The sequence below is a fragment of the Mauremys reevesii genome, linkage group 2 (assembly GCF_016161935.1).
Source record: "Mauremys reevesii isolate NIE-2019 linkage group 2, ASM1616193v1, whole genome shotgun sequence".
Classification (NCBI taxonomy): domain Eukaryota; kingdom Metazoa; phylum Chordata; order Testudines; family Geoemydidae; genus Mauremys; species Mauremys reevesii.
Genome location: NC_052624.1, coordinates 76,529,224 through 76,550,347, shown reverse-complemented (window position 1 = coordinate 76,550,347; position 21,124 = coordinate 76,529,224). Strand labels below are relative to the sequence as shown.

Sequence of the window (21,124 nt, the reverse complement as noted above, 5' to 3'; positions counted from 1 at the left end):
TTCTTTTGGGCAGGCATTTTGTGAGGGCTCAGATGGCTAGGGAAAGAGCTCCTTTGAGGAATGGGGAGATTTTATTTGGTTTGTAATATTTTTGATGCCTAGTGATTATGTATGTGGGGAAAATGTGTTGCTATTTTGGTTTTGTATTTATTTTTGTACCTTTAACTGATGGCAAGGGTCCCTGATGCCCAGAACATGCACTGTTGTACGTGTTTGTTTAAATCTGCATAAATATAGCATATACATTACTTAATTCTGGAGCATGAAGAGAAGGGTCAGAAAAACAAAATACAAAACATTTTACTTAATAGCAGTATTGATTACAAAACATCAGGTCCACTTTATTAAAATAATCACCTAAACACAAACTTCATCCTCTACAATACTCCTCTTCTCAGGCTCTCTAAATCATCCTTAATTCAGTGTAAACCCTCTCAAAAAATCATTTAGTTTTCTCTGTTCTCAGTGCAACCCTTCCCCCAAACCATTGTAATCTACTAGAATTATTTTCCTTCTCTAGCACTGCTGCTATAATATTTTGACTCCTTTAAAGATTTCCGTAACTTCCAATCTTTTGAAGGCTCTAGAGCAGGACACTAAACATTTCTTGGCATCTGACATTTCTAACAAATCAGCAGCATTCTGGGAGGCAGCCCACTGGAGAATCTCCTGATAGACAAGTGGAATCTTGGTCTGGACAAAATAGCCCTGTGTAAGATTCTGTTGAGCACCCACCACCTTACTTAGCTCACTGCTTTGGAGTCACCAAGAGTGGAATATATACATATGTATGGACAAACTCTTGAAGAAAAAGTTATTTAAGAGTTTTTTTTATTGATGGTGTCGTTCGAGTTGTAGACCATATATATATGTGTTCCACGACCCACCCTTCTTCCCCTCTGCTTCAAAGTCCTATTGTACAGCTGAATTCTGGGGTGGAAAAATAACTGAGTTGTGGTTGGCCCTGCACCACCATTTATGCTCTTGGAACAGAAGCATTAGGGCACTTGGGGTGCATGCGCAGACTCAGCAGATGCAGCTGTACAAAAGACTGATCTTGAGTGTATTGGGTGCTCACGCACCAGGAGTGGAATATTATATATAACACAACATCTAAAACTTTCCCAGAACTTTGGTTGCTGTATAGGTAATTTTTCTTGTTCTGTGGAATACAGTGTATGTATGAGATTTTTCTGAAGTAGACTTTTACCAATTATATAGTAAAACTAAAAAGCATATATTAATTTCCTAAACTTTTTCTTCGGGTGTTTGTCCATACATGTGTATATATTCCACTCTTGGTGACCTAGATAAGGTGGTGGATGCTCAACATTTCTTGTATATTGTAAAACAGCTTTGCCAAAAGAAGTGTCTGCTCTGGATGCTTCTATTAAAGCATAATGTCTAGTAAAAAGGTGTATTGCCAAGTGGCAGCTTTATAGATGTCAATTATGGGCATGCTTCTCAAAAAAAAAAAACAGCTGAGGCTGCCTGTGCCCTAATGGAATGAGCTTTAGTACTGTTTGGTGGATCTAATTTGACTAGCTCATAACAGAGTCTAAAATGCCCTAAAACCCACTTAGGTAATCTTTGAGTACAAATGGGGTAGTCTTTTAACCTCCCGGCAAAGAACAAGAATAACCTAAGAGAGGACCAAAAATGTTTCATTTGCTGATAGTAAAAGGCTAGGGTCCTATGCACTTCAAGGGTACATAGCTTAGATCATTAGAACAGGGCTTCAGGAAAAAAACAATGTAGGTAAAATGTAGGACATCATTTAAATAGAAACCTGACACTACTTTTGATAGAAATTTGGGCTGTAGCTAAAGACATATCTTGTTAAAACGGAAAATAGTAGACAGGAGGTCATTCCATAAGAGCCCCATGATTCCCACCCTCCTAGCTGATGTGATTCCCACAGGAAAGGAGGTTTTCACAGAGATAAGAAAGAAAGAACATGATGCCACAGGCTCAAATGGGGGATCCATGAGACCTGCCAAAATAAGACAAACATTTTCAACAAACCCCTAAGGAATCTGGGCATAGTGGGATAAGAAAAGATGTTATACCTCAAAGGTTAGTGAAAAGGATTAATAACTGTGAAGTGCACCCTGACAGAACTAACTGAAACTCTCAAAATTCTTTAATGCAAACAGACAAGAGTGCTAGGATTGGCATCTCAAGAAGTTCATGGTGTTCATACCAAGTCAAAAATGTTCTCCACTTAGTAGATCTTTTTCTGGTGAAGTTTTTTCTGCTGTTATTTAGAGTGCTCTGTTTAGCAACTGAACATAACCTCTGTATCTCTGACATCCATTCAGAAACTAACCTGTTAGATGAAGGGTGACTTCTTCATTCTGGGACGCGGGTCTGAGGATAGTGGAAGAAGTATCGGAGGACAGCTCAACAAGCGCATCAGTTCCATATACCAGAATTACCTCAGCCAGGTGGGAGACATCAGAACAACTCTGGCTGCATTTTGTCTGATCTCTCCAGGTATACCCAGGAGCAAAAAAATCAGTGAATAAGCATACAACAGTGCACAAGACCATGGAATGAGGAACATATCCAGTAGGGATCCTGGATTCTGTCCCACTCTGGAACAGAAAGTGTGACATTTCTAGTTCATGTCCATCACAAATAAAAAAAGTCTTCTGATGGATGACCCCATTTCTTGAAGATCAATTGAATCACTGAATTATCCACTCATGTTCTGATGAAAAATGCCTGCTCAGACTGTCTGCCAGAGTGATTTGCAGACCTGGAAAGTGAACTGCTCTGAGCATTATCAGATGTTGGATGTACCAATTCCATTACTAAACCACATCCCTGCATAAAGGAGATGACCAATCTTCCCTCCCCCAAGTCTGCTTATATAAAACATGCAGTTGTCTAGTCTATCATTATATGAATGGAGTGTTCTTTTACTAGATGTAAGAACTCCATGCAAACTTTGCGAACTGCTCTGAGTTACAGAACATTGTGTGCAAGTGTCTTCCCTGGGGAGTCCATTTGTCCTGTACCTATAGTGATCAAAGCCAGTAGTAAAGCATTCATCAGTATCATCTTGGTTGGAAGGGGTGGGGAGAAAGTTGCTCCATGGATGCCCTGTTGGTGGTCTTTCTGCCAACTCAGGGAGGAGGGAACATCCTCTGAAACCATCAGAGCCATATCTAAGTTATTTTTGCTCAGAATGCAGAGATTTCAGCCAACCTTGCATGCAGCATAAGTGCCTTCTGGCATGACAAAAGTTCAGGATGTCATATGACCCAGCAGATGGGACTAGTTCTTATTGTTGTTCAAGGTTTTGTCTGAAGCTGGGAGATGAGCAGTCTCAAACCTGCCCTGAGAAAACTATGTTCTGGTTATCCTGGAGTTTAGAATGGCCCCTATAAATCTATCCACTGGGTTGATAACAAAACAGACTTTTCTCTGACCTTTAGGCCAAGCAACATAAATAGTTGAAGAATAATTTGGATGGAGTTCTGTACCTTCTCACCACATAAATGGTCAGTATCCAGCTCTTGATGATCCCATCAAAAGGACTGTTTGCTAGAAGATGCAGACTGAGAGGCCAAGGTAGGTGCTAAAAAGGACTTTCTCTTTCAGAGTTATTAATTTCTAGGCAGTTCTGCAGGTCTTGCAAAGTTGAAAGTGCATGAAGTATTTCTCTGCCTTGAGTAAGTGTGTGTTCTATGTTTTCTTTGTTTGCAGGCATGTACACTCCCAGAGAGCACAATGTGATATGAGAATCCTTCAAGGAATAAAGGACAACATTTTCTGCACCAGATTAATTCCATCCCTCAAACAGAAGATCCTCCACTGCAGAGCATACTTCTCTTGAGATCCCAGAACTCTAGAGCCAAGCAGAGCACCTCATTACCACTGATGTTGCCATCATGAGGGGATATATGCAGAGCACCCAGTGCCACCTACAGGGATGTTCTTGCCACCAACAGCACTTCGGTAATTAGGGACTTGAACTGCTCTCTATGTGCCTGTGGTAATTTTTTAATAAGGTTGTAAACTTAATTATAATAAAGGAAATCACATAAAGCAAGCATGACTTGATAGCTTGGAATTTCAAAGTACAAGCTCATACACAATAATTCTTATTACCAAACAGATTGAAACACTTCGTTCCTTTTCAGATCGGGTCATTTTAGATAGGCACTATTTTTCTTGTTTGCAGCAGCCACAACTAGAGAGCCCAGAACCAGATGAGAATAAAGATATTCCACTCTCCAAGAGGGTACATAATACCTTATCTGGGGGGAACAAGAGCCATTATAGCAGGGATAAGGGAGACAAGAGAGAACAGAGGGGAAATCAAATCAGTATCTTAGATTTCTGTATACTAATGCAAGAAGTATGGGGAATAAGCAGGAAAAACTAGAAATACTAGTTAATAAACACAACTATGACATGGTTGACATCACAGCGACATGGTAGGATAATACACAATTGGAATATTGTTATAGAAGGATACAGCTTGCTCAGGAAGGACAAGCAGGAAAAAAAGATGTATACAGTTGAACTGAGGTTGAGATGGAAATAGGAGACAGGCTTGTTGAAATCTCTGTGTAAGGATAAAAGGAGTAAAAAATAAGGGTGATGTCATGGTAGAGGTCTACTATAGACCGCCTAACCAGGAAGAAGAGGTGGATAAGGCTTTTTTTAAACAACTAACAAAATCATCCAAAGCACAGGACTTAGTGGTGATGGGGGACTTCAATTATCAGAAATCAGTTGGGAAAATAACACAGCAGGGCACAGATTATCCAACAAGTTCTTGGAATGTACTGGAGACAATTTTTTTTATTTCAGAGATGGAGAAAACTAGTAGGGGAGAGGCTGTATAAGAAAGATAGGAAGTATGGTAAGAGACAACCCTAGCTTAACAAGGAGATCTTCAATTATCTGAAACTCAAAAGACTCCTACAAAAAGTGGGAAATCAGTCAAATTACAAAGGATAAATATAAACAAACAACATAAGCATGTAGGATTAAAATTACAAAGGCCAAGGCACAAAGAAAGATTAAACTAGCTAGAGACATAAAGGGTAACAAGAAAGCATTCTATAACTACATTAGAAACAAGAGGACGACAAAGGACAAGTTAGGCCCATTACTCAACAAGAGGGGAAAAACAATAACTGAAAATGGCAGAAGTGCTGAAAGATTTTTTTTATTTCAGTTTTCACCAAAAAGTTTAGTAGCAATTGGACATCTGACATAGTGAACACCAGTGAAAATGAGGTCGGATCTGAGGCTAAAATAGGAACAAAAGTTAAAAAAATATTTAGACAAGTTAGATATCTTCAAGTTGACAGGGCCTCATAAAATACAACCTAGAATACTCAAGGAGCTGACTGAGGAGATATTGAGCCACTGGAGATTATCTTCAAAAAGTTATGGAAGATGGGAGAGATTCCAAAGGACTGAAAAGGGGCAAATAGAGTGCAAATCTATAAAAAGGGGCTAAGGACAACCTGGGGAATTATAGGCCACACAGTTTAACTTCAGTACCTGGAAAGATAATGGAGCAAATAATTAAGCAATCAATTTGCAAACACCTAGAAGATAATAAGGTGATAAGAAACAGTCAGCATGGATTAGTTAAGAACAAATCCCGTCAAACCAACCTAATAGCTTTTTTTGAAGGGTAACAAGGCTTGTGGATGAGGAGGTGGGGGGGCAACGGTAGATGTGGTATATCATGACTTTAGTAAGGCTTTTAATAGCCTACATGCTTAATCCGGATATCGTAGGAATAACTGAAACATGGTGGAACGGTAGCCATGACTGGAGTACAGGTATGGAAGGGTATGTGCTGTTTAGGAAAGACCGATACAAAGGTAAAGGTGGGGGAGTAGCATTGTATGTCAATAATGAGATGAAAAGTAACGAAATAACTAGCAATGCAATGGATAATACGGAGTCTGTTTGGGCAATGGTCACATTGGGGAAGAAAACTACTAGAGCGTCCCCTGGGATAGTGATTGGGGTGTGCTATAGACCGCCGGGATCTAGCCTGGATATGGATAGAGAGCTCTTTAATGTTTTTAAGGAGGTAAATACTAATAGGAACTGTATGATCATGGGAGATTTTAACTTTCCGGATATAGATTGGGAAACAAATGCTAGTAATAATAATAGGGCTCAGCTTTTCCTAGACGTGATAGCTGATGAATTCCTTCATCAAGTAGTTGCTGAACTGACGAGGGGGGATGCCATTTTAGATCTGATTTTGGTAAGTAATGAGGACCTTGTTGAGGAAATAGTTGTAGGGGACAACCTTGGCTCGAGTGATCATGAGCTAATTCGTTTCAAAATAAATGGAAGGATAAACAAAATTGCATCTGAGACTAAGGTTTACGATTTCAAAAGGGCTAACTTTACTAAATTGAGGCGACTAGTTAGGGAAGTGGATTGGACTAACATATTTAGGGATCTAAAGGCGGATGATGCCTGGGGTTATTTCAGGTTGAAGTTGCAGGAGCTGTCAGAGGCCTGTATCCCGAGAAAGGGAAAACGGTTCGTAGGTAGCAGTTTTAGACCGAGCTGGATGAGCAAGCGTCTTAGAGGAGTGATTAAGAAAAAACAGAAAGCGTACAAGGAGTGGAAAATGGGAGGGATCAGAAAAGAAACCTACCTTATTGAGGTCAGAGGGTGTAGGGAAGCAGTGAGAAAGGCAAAGAGCCGGGTGGAGATGGACCTAGCGAAGGGGATTAAAACCAATAGCAAAAGGTTTTTTAGCCATATAAATAGGAAGAAAACCAAGAAGGAAGAAGTGGGACCGCTTAAAACTTTAAACAGAGTGGAGATTAGGGATAATCTTGGCATGGCACAATATCTGAACGAATATTTTGCCTCGGTCTTTAATGAGGCTAATGAAGGGCTAAGGAATAGTGATAGAGGGACTGATGGGAATGAAGATATGGGAGTAGACATTACAGTATCTGAGGTGGAAGCCAAACTTGAACAGCTTAACGGAAGTAAATCGGGGGGCCCGGATAATCTTCATCCTAGAATATTAAGGGAATTGGCGAGTGAAATTGCAAGCCCGTTAGCGATGATTTTTAATAAATCTCTAAACTCGGGGGTTGTACCGTTTGACTGGAGATTAGCTAATATAGTTCCTATATTCAAGAAGGGGAAAAAGTAACCGGGTTACTACAGTCATGTTAGTTTAACATCTGTAGTATGCAAAGTCATGGAAAAATTTTTAAAGGAGAGAGTGGTTACGGACCTTGAGGCCGATGGCAACTGGGACAAATTACAGCATGGTTTTACGAAAGGCAGATCATGCCAAACCAACCTGATCTCCTTCTTTGAGAAAGTAACAGATTTTTTAGACAAGGGAAATGCGGTGGATCTAATGTATCTAGATTTCAGTAAGGCGTTTGATACGGTACCGCATGAGGAATTACTGGTTAAATTGGAAAAGATGGGGATCGAAATGAAAATCCAGAGGTGGATAAGGAGCTGGTTAAAGGGGAGACTGCAGAGGGTCGTATTGAAGGGTGATCTGTCGGGTTGGAGGGGGGTTACCAGTGGAGTTCCTCAAGGTTCGGTTTTGGGTCCGATTTTATTCAATCTATTTATTGCTGACCTCGGAACCAAAAGTAGGAGTGGGCTGATAAAGTTTGCGGATGACACAAAGTTGGGAGGTATTGCCAATTCGGAAAAGGATCGGGATATCCTCCAGGGAGATTTGGATGACCTTGTAAACTGGAGTATTAGTAACAGGATGAAATACAATAGTGAGAAGTGTAAGGTTATGCATTTAGGGATGACTAACAAGAATTTTAGTTATAAGCTGGGGACGCACCAGTTGGAAGTAACGGAGGAGGAGAAGGACCTAGGATTCCTGGTTGATTGTAGGATGACTATGAGTAGGCAATGTGATGTGGCCGCTAAAAAAGCTAATACGGTCTTGGGATGCATTAGGCGAGGTATTTCTAGTAGAGATAAGGAGGTGCTAGTCCCGTTATATAAGGCGTTGGTGAGACCTCATTTGGAGTATTGTGTGCAGTTTTGGTCTCCCATGTTTAAGAAGGATGAATTCAAACTGGAACGGGTACAAAGAAGGGCCACTAGAATGATCCGAGGAATGGAAAGCCTGTCGTATGAAAGGAGACTTGAGGAGCTTGGTTTGTTTTCCTTAACCAAAAGAAGGATAAGAGGAGATATGATTGCTTTCTTTAAATATATCAGAGGGATAAATACTAGGGAAGGAGAGGAATTATTTCAGCTCAGTGCTAATGTGGACACGAGGACAAATGGATATAAATTGTCAGTCAGGAAATTTAGGCTTGAAATTAGACGAAGGTTTCTAACCATCAGAGGAGTGCAATTTTGGAACAGCCCACCGAGGGAAACAGTGGGGGCGAAGGACCTCCATGACTTTAAGATTAAGCTGGATAAGTTTATGGAGGGGATGGTATGATAGGATAACGGGTTTAGTCAATAGGTCAATAACGTGCCACAATGGTAATTAGTACACAGGGTCAATGATAGGATATTGTTAGCCTTTTTCCAGAGGGTCTGGCTGGAGAGTCTTGCCCGCATGCTCGGGGTTCAGCTGATCACCATATTTGGGGTCGGGAAGGAATTTTCCTCCAGGGTAGATTGGCAGTGGCCCTGGAGGTTTTTCACCTTCCTCCGAAGCATGGGGCAGGGGATGCTTGCTGGTGGATTATCTGCTACTAGAAGTCTTTAAATCATGATTTGGAACATTCAACAGCAGAGTCAAGGGAGAGAATTATTTCAGGAGTGGGTGGATCGGTTTATGTGGCCTGCATCTTGCAGGAGGTCAGACTAGATGATCATAATGGTCCCTTCTGATCTTGAATTCTATGATTCTATGATTAATAGTCTTGCATGACCTTCTCATAAACAAACTATGGGAAATACAACCTAGATGTAGCTACTATAAGGTGGATGCATAACTGGTTGGAAAACCATTCCCAGAGAGTAGTTATCAGTGGTCCACAGTCAAGCTAGAAGGGTGGGGTCCCACAGGGATTGATCTTGGGCCCAGTTCTGTTCAATATGTTCATCAATGATTTAGATAATGGCAGAGAGAGTACACTTCTAAAGTCTGCAGACAATACCAACCTGGGAGGGGTTGCAAGTGCTTTGGAGGATAGGATTAAAATTCAAAATGATCTGGACAGACTGGAGAAATGGTTAGGTCTGAAGACAACAGGATGAAATTCAATAAAGACAAATGCAAATCAATTGCACACACAGAAAATTGGAAATTACTTCCTAGGAAGGAATACTGCAGAAAGGGATCTGGGGGTCATAGTGGATCACAAGCTACATATGAGTCAACATTGTAACACTGTTGCAAAAAAAGCAAACATCATTCTGGGATGTATTAGCAGCAGTGTGGTAAGCAAGACACAAGGAACAATTCTTCCACTCTATTCTGCACTGATATGGCCTCAAGTGTCCAGTTCTGGGTGTAACATTTCAGGAAAGATGTGTACAAATGGAGAAAAAATTCCAGAGGAGAGCAACAAAAGGTCTAGAAAACATGACCTATAAGAGAAGATTGAAAAAATTGGGTTTGTTTAGTCTGGAGAAGAGAAGACTGAGGTGGGGACATGATAACAGCTTTCAAGCACATAAGAAGTTGTTACGAGGAGGAGGGAGAAAAATTGTTCTTGTTAACCTCTGAGGATAGGACAAGAAGCAATGGGCTTAAATTTCAGCAATGGAGGCTTAGGCTGAACATTAGGAAAAACTTCCTGTCAGGGTAGTTAAGTACTGGAATAAATTGCCTAGAGAGGTTGTGGAATCTCTTCCATTGTAGGTTTTTAAGAGCAGGTTAGACAAACACCTATCATGGATGGTCTAGATAATACTTAATCCTGCCATGAGTTCAGGGGACTGGACTAGAAGATCTCTCAAAGTCCCTTCCAGTCATACGATTCTGTGACACCTCATGTGCCCATGAAGAACTAGAACTGTTGCCTTACAAGAGGGGTAGTATTTGAATCAGAGTGACTTTCAATGTGACTTCCTAAAAAGTCCTGGTACCAGAGAAAGTCTGGAGGGGAACGTATGCAAGGGAAGGAAGAATTAACAAGACTTCCCAAACACTAACTATAATTTATCATAAAATGGGGAGGTGCCAATGGTCAACTAACTAAACTAAATAACAAACACTAATATATAATTGATTCCAAAAATCATTAACAAAGGGAGAGACACTGGGAGGTCCATTTCAAGCCACACAGGCGATGAGAAGGAACCAAATGGCAACTGGTCCTGCACTGTCCTTTATACCATTGGTACAGGAGCACAAGGGAACTCAGGGAACATGAGTGGATCCAATGGACATTTCTGGCCAAAAGTCTTAAGTGTGGGAGGCAAATGCGCACTAAGACTGGAATGAAAATTTATATATATGATCAAGCACTCAAAGAAGTAGTCCTCATAACATATCCTTGTCCCAGGATGCAGCCCCCATCACCAGACTGGTGCCTCCTCCTGGTCATGCTGAAGATTAGCTCAAGGCCAACACCCACATCCACGGTCTGCACACCAGCACTCGGTCTCTGCTCTTGCCTACGGCTCCTCTCTCAGCTCCCCAAACTGCAGGGTCGTCTTCTTGACTCAGCCCTTTGGCTAGGTCATCGTCTGTGCTTCCCCCTTTCGGGGGGAAGGTATCACTGTCCAACAGTCCAGCCACGTCCCAGCGGCAAGTGGGGGGGGGGGAAGAGAGAGACCCAGGGCCACCCACAGCTCTGATCCCACCCCAGGAACCCTGTATCTAGCAGCCTCTCCTTAACATCTCACCAGTGCTGCTTCAATTCCATGGGCCACTTTCCCACGGCCCCAGTACCTTCTTCACCCTTTTCTCAGGGCCTCCAGCCTGCAAGTCCCAGCAGCCAGCCAGAAGCTCTCTCTCTAGCTCCCCTGGTCTCTGGTAGCAGCTACCCTGTCCAAGGTGCTAGCCGTCCTTGGGCTTCCTGCAGCACCTCACAGCGTCTGGCCCTGCAGCTCTTTTTATATGACATGCTGGGCCCTGATTGGCTGCTCCTTGCAACCACTCTCCAATTGGCTGCTCCCTGTACAGCCTCCCTAGGCTGCTTTTAACCCCTTCTCTGCCACTGTGGGGTGGATGCTCCTTCACAACTAAACCGTGGATTTGTCCAGACAGTTTTCTTTATGTACGCAGCAGTACATTTAGGAAATGCCTTCCTCACTAGGAAATGTGTTTATATACATTTATTCTAAATGTTTGGGCTTCTTACTTTCTCATGTAAAAGAAAAGTAGACAGAAAAAAAAACAAGTCTTACCCCATGATGTTAAGAATTCTGCAGCATATCGATAGACGCGGTTCATCATTTCAATCACAATAGCATAGATTATGCTGGGCAAAAATAGCATTAATTTGCTAAAATAAGACTCATTCTCCTCATGAAAATCCAGAGCCCAAGTCTCCAACTCAAAGTAAATCATCATGACATACAGTGAGAAATAGAGGCAAAGGCACACAAATGGCAAGGACACCAGATAAATTCGTATCTGTCTTTTAATACTTGAGTATACCGGCTCCTCCTTGCCAGTGACAGGATTGATTCCCAAAACACCATGAAATCCTGGCCTCGGTTCCTCAAACTGCCGCTTCATCAACAGTGTCCCCCATCTGTAAGTCATGATAGCACAGCAGCGCTTCCAAACTTCAAGGATCACTGTAGACCAAAGCAAATTGAATGAGGCAAACATCACATACTTGTCATAGTCTTCCCATGCAAACACATAGTAAGGAATCCCAATGAGAGCCATAGGAACCAAAGCAAATGTGAAGTATTCCAAGAAGCCAAAATACAGAGCAATCGTTTCACCAAAATAGCAACGGATTTGATCTGTGGAGAGAGAAAAAAAAACCTAAGCCAAGGCAAGGGGGAAAACACCAAAAGAACTTATTTTTCAAAGCTCACAAAGCTTTTTAAAATATTCTGAGACAGAAGTATTAAAATCTTCAATAGGAACTGCATTATCTTCTAAAGACACAAAAGAGTTATCTGACTGGCACACTAAAAGAAGGAGTGAACATTAGGTTCCCATGTCATACTGGTTGCACTGAAGACAAGATTTCCTTTCAGATATGACCACTAAGTAAACAACTTATCCATTTCACCAAACCATCAGAGGGTTTGTCTACTCTACCCACGTGATCAGTGGGCAGCAATCAATCCAGCAGGAGTCGATTTATCGCATTGAGTATAGACGTGATAAATCGACCGCTGAGCACTTTCCCGTCGACTCCAGTACTCCACCAGAAGAAGAAGCGCAAGCAGAGTCGACAGGAGAGTGTCAGCTGTCGACTTACCCCAGTGAAGACACCGCAGTAAGTAGATCTAAGTATGTCCACTTCAGCTACGCAACTCACGTAGCTGAAGTTGCATATCTTAGATTGACCCTGAGTGGTAGTGTAGACAAGCCCTTATTTGATTATGTTAAATAATTCCCAACATAGATCTCAGTGTAATATGAAATGAAGTTTCAGATAAAGACAATGGCCCAAATTTCAGTTTCCTAAACAGAGAAAACCAGTATCATTACTTTCTCTGTAATTCTTACCACACCTCTAAAACTACCAGAAGGTATATTTGGGGGGAAAAAAAAGTAGTAGGAAAGCCGTAACTACAGCTTATCTTAGCATCTACAACTATAGCATTAAATATCTAGTAGAAACAAAATTCTAACATCAATTAAAGCATTACTGATTGCAAAACACTGTGTTATTGCAAAGTTAAGATTGAAGAGTTAGGCATTCAAAAGAAATGCCAAAATTAAGGCTAATGCAGAATTTTAGCAGAGCCTCTGCTTGCATGTATTAAAATATTGTCTTTATGAAATGACATTTTGACAGAGTGACTGCTGACCAGAGTCTAATGTGCGTGTGTGTGGGCGGGGGAGTTTGCTGGAGTTTAGTGGGGAGCGAGACTTGGAATCTATAAAGCTTGCCTCAGCTTTGCAAGAGCCTGTTAGCCTTGGACTGAGGTCATCCTAGAAGCCTGCCCAGCTGGAAAGATTTGCTCCAGCCCTGAAAAAGACTGGAAAAAGCTTAGCCTAGGCAGAGGCCTGCTGCAGCTATGAAAGACTGAGCTTAATGTGGAAAGATCACTGAGAACTACCTAGCCACGAAAGCTCATGCTGCAAAACATCTGTTAGTCTATAAGGTGCCACAGGATTCTTTGCTGCTTCTAGCCCAAAAGATGTTCTTTAGCCTGGGCAAAGACTTGTTCTAACTATGTGGATTCTTTTTATTTTAAACTGAGAGATTAAATGTTCTGAAGCAATCATGGGAATTTCTATCATTTAAGTTTCTTCAGTTCCTGAGGGACCTTAATTGTTAAGCGTACACAGTTAACTACTCAAAAGTACAATAAAAATGCTGAATTTAAGAATGGATATCCAAGCTTCCAAGACCCCATGCATTTGCATGTATACATTACAATTTAATCTTTTATTACATTATCATATAATTTCTCAAATATCAAACATTTTTTCTACAATCTTAGATATAAATGTAGCATCTACTATTTTGTAGTAATCTGAAAAACAAAGTTCACGACAAAGCTTTGTCTCATACAATTCACACCTTATAACTACAGTATCCAACTGAAAGAGCATTCTTCTCCTTCTCAGTACAATATGTAGTTATGTTTCCATGTATGTATAAACAGTATTATGCATCCATCACATAAAAGATTGGTAAGGAATGCTTAAAAAAAAAAGTACTGAAAGTACTATGTATGCCTGAAGTACAATTTTCAAACCCTCATAACTGGGCGCTCATATACCACTGTGATGGGCATGATTAAAAAATCAGAATAGAATAGCAATCAAAAACAGTTTTCACCAGAACCGATTTTAACTTTCTCTCCTCAGCTACACTGGCACTAGAGCTGTTAAAATACACTTGTAAGAATTCCTTTTTATGATGAAGAAAATGTTTTTCCCCCAACATTCTCCTCATACTCAAAGATGGTTGAACTATTGCTCAAACTGAGCTATAATTAACTACGGCATTTCCTGACTTTTGAGTGTTTAACTGTGAAACTTTAACACTGCATTAAATATATTCTTTCTTACATTTAATTTTCCAGGTTTTTTTTTTCCCCGAGGGGGGTGGGGGGGTGCTAAAGAGGGATACAAACCAGAAGACCTTCTGTTGCCAGTGGGTTCAATCTCCAAAGTCTTGGCTAATGGACTTTGGAAGTTCATTAACCCAAAGGAAATCACACTTTTATAACTTCCTTAACCTGCTGCCATACAACACCAATTATCCAAAAGTTTCAGGGAAATAGTTTAGATAAAGTGAGTCAGCGGGATCAGAAGTCTGTACTCAGAGACAGCTCTCTTGATTAGAAACGGACAGCTAGCTTCTCAAAAGCTCACCACCACTGGAGCCACTTCTGATTTCAAGACATTTAATTTTTTTCAGTGAAATAAGCGCTAACATACCTAAAGGTTGATAACTAATTTTAACCTGGCCATACCAGGTGTATCGGAGCTTCTTCAATTCTTCTTTATCATGAAGTGGGAAAATCTGAAGTAGGATACCACTGGTCATCAATCTTCTCACTGAAAGAAAATGGGGAAAGCTATGTTTACATGGCTCCTGTAAAGTCATAGTACAGTTAGCATGCTTGCATTGGGTTACATTATAACTAGCAAGCCTAAAAAATTTTTGAAAAAACAACTAATTTGCTACTTAAATCCATATAATACACATAATATGTGCATTTAAAAGTTCTTATATATTAATATAACATTATATAATATAGAAGGTGCATAATTGGTTAACGTCCCGACAAAGACCTGGGCTTAAATGTTATCTCCAAGAGAAACTTGATAGTCCATCTCATCATACAAACTACTCCACAGGCTGGCAGTTTCTGTGGCTTCAACAGCAGGTGGTGTAGCAGGTCAGAACTGAAATGCAGTCATACACCCATGTGGGGAAGCTTTAACAGCACCTGCCATTGTGCCTCGTTCTAGCTGATGAACTTATTGTTATTTTCATGAGCACCAAAAATTATTAATATTTTTAAAAAATTAAGTCTATCAAAACAAACTAAAAGAAATAGTTGGGGGGGTTAACTATTATTCCACTGCTTGTGGGAAATTTCCTCTTAAATTGCAAAGTAGCCAAATACAAATGCTCTCTTCATTATAGAAAAAATCTCATATTATGATATCATAAATTTGTATTCAGTTTTGATGACAGAAAGCAAGTACTATTTATGTTATGTGCACATCAATATAAGGTGCTCAGGGGGTTGGAATTTTAGAATGAGACTGGGAAAATGGATTTAAAGGCAAATAATTCTTCCATCGACCTAGCTACTGCCTCTCTGAGAGGCTGATTACCAACATTGATGGAAAAACTCATTCTATTAATGGAGGAAGTGTCTAAACTATAGCACTACAGCATCACAGCTGTGCCACTGTGGTGTAGACATACCCTCAGACTCACCTCTGATATTTGCAACTTATTTTTCTATACACATTTCTTGAACTATTAAAAAGACACAAAGCTTTCTATTCTGTAGACATTAACACTGAAATATAAAAACAAACTCTAATGATCCACAGATATTAAATGATATGGTACATTTCTTTAGAAAACAAGTTATGTGCCAATGGGCTAGTTACAGCTTTCCTAAAAATAGTATGCTCTTATTGCTCCCTTCCCCCATGAAATAGAAGAGCTCCCAAGTCAGAGGAAAAATGATCTACCAAGGATGATTTAAAGAGTTGCAAATGAAACCAAACTTCCTTTCTCAGTAATGTAATACTAGTGGTCTGGACAAACTATTACTTTTTCTGATACTTTCATAAGGAAACAAACCAAACACATCATTATCAAAAGTGAACCACATCAAATAAGATGCTTTAGCACACAATCCTTCCAAAGCAACAACACATAACATCTATTCCCTGGATAATTAATATAGTTCACATTGTCTGCAATTTGCTAACAGAAACAGAAAGTTACAAGTTGTCATCTTCTACACACAGAGCATGAGTATTTTTCATAAATGGTGAGTAAATTAATTAATGTAAATAGATGCTATTCAATCTGCACCTGCTAGCTTTCCCACTAGTGTGCTTTGTGATGGTTCTTGTGGCACGCAAGACTGAAACATGCCATAGTGGCTGGGTGTTAGCTCCCCAATACTAGCAGCCTTTTAGCCACTCAAGCACTCTCTTTTGGGCTATGGCAGCCCTATCTTTGCCTTGCAAGTTAACAATAGATGCACCCCCCATCCCTGAATCTCTTTGAATTGTTCCCCTGTGACACCCTAGCCCTGACACTAGCTACTCAGAGAAATCCCAGATCCTCTGCCCTCAAAGGACCAGTGTACCCCAATAAGCAGTTTTACCTTAAATCACTGCTCCTGTAAAATCGCACAGCACTTGTGAGCACTTATAATAAAACAAACATAGCTCTCCATTCTTTCTTAAATAAACCTAACTAGAAAGTGTGGTGGAAACAAACATTATAATACAAAACAAAATCATAAAACTTGAACATGGTTCTACACTTATTACTAGCTACGTTTCTACTTAATAAAGTAGGTTCCCCCCAAAGTTCAGTACGCGGCAGAGATGGCTGGCTACATAGGAACCAGGATCCAATTTTTCCTGAGAACATCCCTGCTACCCAAGACATCTCCTCAGTGAAAGGATACAGAGTACCTTTTCTGACTCTCTGTTATACTGAAACAGTATTTTGTCTTTACTCATAGGTAAGGTGATTCTCTGCTGTAATGAGAATTCTCTGTTGTAATGAGAAGCCCTCCAAGCGGCCTAGACTGGTTGCGGAGAAGCAGCCAATGAGATAGTCTGCAGAGAGCAGCCAACCAGGGCCCAGCAGGGCCATATAAAAGGAGCTACAGAACAGAGCAGTAGTCAGTTGCAGCCTGGAGTTGGACGAGAGAGGACTGCATTCCTGGCTGGCTGAAAGAGCAGCAGGACCACGGACAGCTCAGTGTGATTGGGAACCTGAGAAGGAAAGGCACTCCTGGCTGGCTGCTAAGACTGAGTCCAAGACAGTTGCCAGCAGGGACTGGGGGAGCAAAAAAAGGAGCTCCTGGCTGGCTGCTGGGACTAAGTAAGGACCAAGCCGAGGGAGGGCCACAAGAAGACAGTGTTTCCAGAGAGGATGCCCTGGGAGTCCGGCCCCATACTAGAGCCAGGATAAGTTAAAGACTGTACATCTCAGAAGGGGGGTGTTCTGTTTCACATACAATGTGTATGACTCAGCCAAAAACCACCTGAGAAATCACTGACAGGGTTCAACATAAACTGAAAGACTGCAGACATACCCGACCAGAAGGGGGCACTTGCAAGAGGTGGATGCCACCTTGTTACAAATCCATTATGCTTTGCAGACATTTGTGAAAATTTAACATTTCTGCATGCAGATCCTCAAAAGGCAAGAATTTGTCTCACCACATATATATCTTCAATATGCTTTTAAATTCTATTTATTGTAATACTCAAATTTTTCCTGGTAATAAGGTTTGCATATTAAACTAAAAAGATTAAAGAATCTAATCACTAAATTGATTAGAAATGTGAATAATTAAAAATTTGCTTCCCAACTTTCATACAGCATTTATCCATCCATTTATCTTTTCAGAAGCCCACTAGTTGAAGTTTATTAAAAAAAAAAACCCTTCATTTCTTTACACTACTCCAATTCTTAAAGATGAAGAAAAATAAAAAGATACAGTGGAGTAGTACTGGAGTCCTTTTAACTTTTGAAGGATTTCTCATGGCTACAGGAAGTTGTGAACATCCCCTTTACCTTACATATTCACGATGAGCAATATGTTTCAAATATTAGTCAAAGCAATCAGTTAAGGATACCATAAACTAAATCACTTACTAATTGATTTTCCTGGATACAGCTTTGCCTGCGGGTACCCAGGAATCATTCTTTCATCTTTGGCTCTCAAATTTTCAAGTTCGTGCTTGATAATGTACTGACGCTCTGCCATTGTAAGGAAATCGTGATTGTCCTCTAAATAAGAAAAAAAAAGTTCATAATACCCTTTCCTTAGCATACCAAAAAAATCTAATGGAGATAATTGCTTAGAACACTAAGGACAAAATAGGCACTAATGACAAACAAGTTCAGAAAAGAAATGCTGTGCACCAATATTATTAAAGAACACATTTGAGAGAGAAAACTCCTGCCTCCTAAAAGCCTTCAATGATAAGAAACACACTTCAGCTACTGCATATTTAATCCATCTATATGACTTGAGAACATCAAAAGGGAGAATATTACCCACTTGCAATTATGTTTCTCCGAAGATATAATTCTGACAAATGTCTCACTCCCAGGTTTTAGCCCCATAACGAAAGATCAGGCAGGACTTCTCAGCTCTTACAGAATTTTGACCTCTGAGGGCAGCAGTTGTATGTTAGCACACAAAAAATGCCCCCTAACAACTATTTCACACCAATCCTGCTGGATATAAATACTACCTTCTATTGCACAGCAGGTGAATGTAACAGAATGGTGAACCAATTCAAAATAATTAAATCATGACCAAAGTAATGAGAAACCTTAAAAAAAAAACCCCAAACTCTAAGGGGGTTCAGTGGGAATCCTGTTGGTACTATATCTTCAGAGAAGTAGAATTACAAATAACTTTCCCTTCTCTGAAGATACCATCCAACTGCATTTCTAATTTATGTTAATGCAAAGTAGGTACCTTTTAATTCATGCTAGCATAGTCTACACAGGGCAACTGAAGCACAACACTTCAAAGTGCTCTACAATTCCCAGCTCCATAGTCCAGACTATGGCATGGTCTTCCAATTTCAGGACAGCCAGACCATAAAAAGAAATACACTGTAACAACTATTTGGACATGGTCATCTTGGTAACAGCATTGTCCAGCAAACTGGTGTCAAAACATGCAAACAATTTAATCAACGTTTAAGGGCTTCAGTGATGCCAAACAGAACCCCAAGAGTCTTTTGACACAGAAAATACAGAGAAGGGCCTCACTGAAATGGACAGGTGAAAAAATGTTAAGACAATAGGCTAATTTAAGATGGAACTCTGGTAGTTCCTTGGAAAGCAGGAGTTCTGCCAATCTCGCACTATGGAGCTAAGACCCCCTAAGAAAGAATCGTTGCATGTGGTATCCTTAAAACAATGCATTATTATTCTTGGTAGTGCCCACAATGTTCAAACACAAAGGAAGGAATGGGCCTTTCCCTGATTAACTCCCAATCTAAAAAATACAAACATGAAATCTATCATTCCCAAACTAGTGACCAATTGCTTGATGTACAAACATAATGGATCAAAATAGTTCCATTTTTTTCCAGCTAATTAAGATACAGTTAATCCCAAAATTTTGCTTTCCATGGTTTTTTTTTAAATCAGAAAAGGAGGCAATAATATTAACTAATACTTTAGATAGTGTTAATCATGTACATATTACTAACAAATTTAAGGTCCTTGTTAACTTTATTATAAACTTTCACATCAATAAATGAACATAGAGATACATCAGGCAAAAAAGCATGAAGTAAAAGCACAGGCACATTACAAGATGTGATTCATCCAGAAACAGGAAATACAGATTAATTCCACAATGAAGTCTGAATGTTCAAAAGTCCAAAGGATTACATAGACAATGGCTTATTCTAGCTACTTCTGTTAGCTTTTACTATTCCAAGAAACAGAAAGACAATAAAATATTTGACTAGATAAACTGTGTACTTATGCACTTACAATCTTTGACCACATCTTTTTAAATGGTTCAGGAATAGTCCTAAAACGCTTAAGGCACTTTACCTGCAAAATCTTTGAAGGTGTTTCTACTGCTATATGTAAAGGTTCTCATTGAGTTATCATTACATTCTTTTACCAATCCCACAGTTTCAGCTCCCAGCAGCAGCCTTATGTGAGAGGCTCCAACAAGATATAAATTTTGATTTCCATCTATTTTTCCTCCATCTTCTTTTACCAAAGGTTTAACCAACAGCTGGGCACCTTTAAAGAAAGGCAATATAAAGTAAGGAACATATAAAAGGCACATATTAAAACATTATGATTGTAATACTTATCACCCAATAAGACCCAATTCTGTGAAGTGCTGAGAACCCACAGTTCTCATTATAGAAACAAGGTGGGTGAGGCAGTATCTTTCATTGGACCAACTTCTGTTGGTGAGAGAGAGAGAAGGTTTCAAGCTAGAAAAAGGTGGCACGCACATTTGACTTTTCCAAGCTACTTTTCACCCATAGCCCACTTTGACTATTTGCTCTGCTATACATAAATATAACTTTAAACCATTTTTATGCAACTGGATTTCTATTAAATTTATATAGTACAAGGGAAAGGGGTTGGAAACAGGGACTTTATTTTGCTTTTTTACCCAGGTAGAAAAATCCAGCTCACATAGCTAGAACACTACTACATACAATTCTCATTATAGTCAGTGGAGGCTAAAGAGCCATAGCAACTCCTAAAAGGTGTTAACCACTTTGCAGGATTGGGCCCTCATTTAATTTAGTTTCTGTAAACACCTGATCAAGTGGGACTAGCAAGAGAATAAACACTGCAATTGACAGCCTGGCACATGGAGGACAGTTAGCACGTTTCAGTCTACTCCTATAAAACGCATACTTACAACATAAGAAATCCTTATTTATGCAAATAATTCCACTGACTTTAGCAGGCTCCTCATAATAGTAAGGCTTGCAGGATCAGGCCTTTTGAAATAATCATCTACCTACATGTGACAGGCCTAGAAACTAGTTTGTGGCCACAATCCAACATCAACTCAAGTCTTAATGATCAATTGATTTTCTACCTGTGTCAAAAGCAAAATAAAGTCCCTGTTTCCAACCTTTTTCCCCGTAGCATATACATTTAATAGAAAACCAATTGCATAAAAATGGTTTAAAGTTATATTTATGTATAGCAGAGCAAATAATCACAGTGGGTCATGGGTCAAAAGGTAACTTGGGAAAGTCAAATGTTCATGTCACCTTTTCTAGCAATACAGAAGATAGATATTTCATATCATATCTAAAATCCTGTGAATACAC

At 39.9% G+C, this 21,124-nt stretch overlaps 1 protein-coding gene across 3 annotated transcripts in view; it reads right to left on the bottom strand.

Moving 5' to 3' along the window:
- ANO10 (anoctamin 10) overlaps positions 1 to 21,124 on the bottom strand; it is a 240,049-nt gene that overhangs the window by 201,789 nt on the left and 17,136 nt on the right. For 2 of the 3 annotated variants that reach the window (XM_039527912.1, XM_039527911.1), the window contains exons 3-6: positions 19,866 to 20,063; positions 17,934 to 18,068; positions 14,498 to 14,617; positions 11,320 to 11,889 (exon numbers count right to left, since the gene is read on the bottom strand). In XM_039527912.1, coding sequence (XP_039383846.1) covers positions 11,320 to 11,889; positions 14,498 to 14,617; positions 17,934 to 18,068; positions 19,866 to 20,063 — 1,023 coding nt within the window. The remainder of the gene's footprint in view (positions 1 to 11,319; positions 11,890 to 14,497; positions 14,618 to 17,933; positions 18,069 to 19,865; positions 20,064 to 21,124) is intronic. The other variant, XM_039527913.1, reaches the window with a different exon arrangement.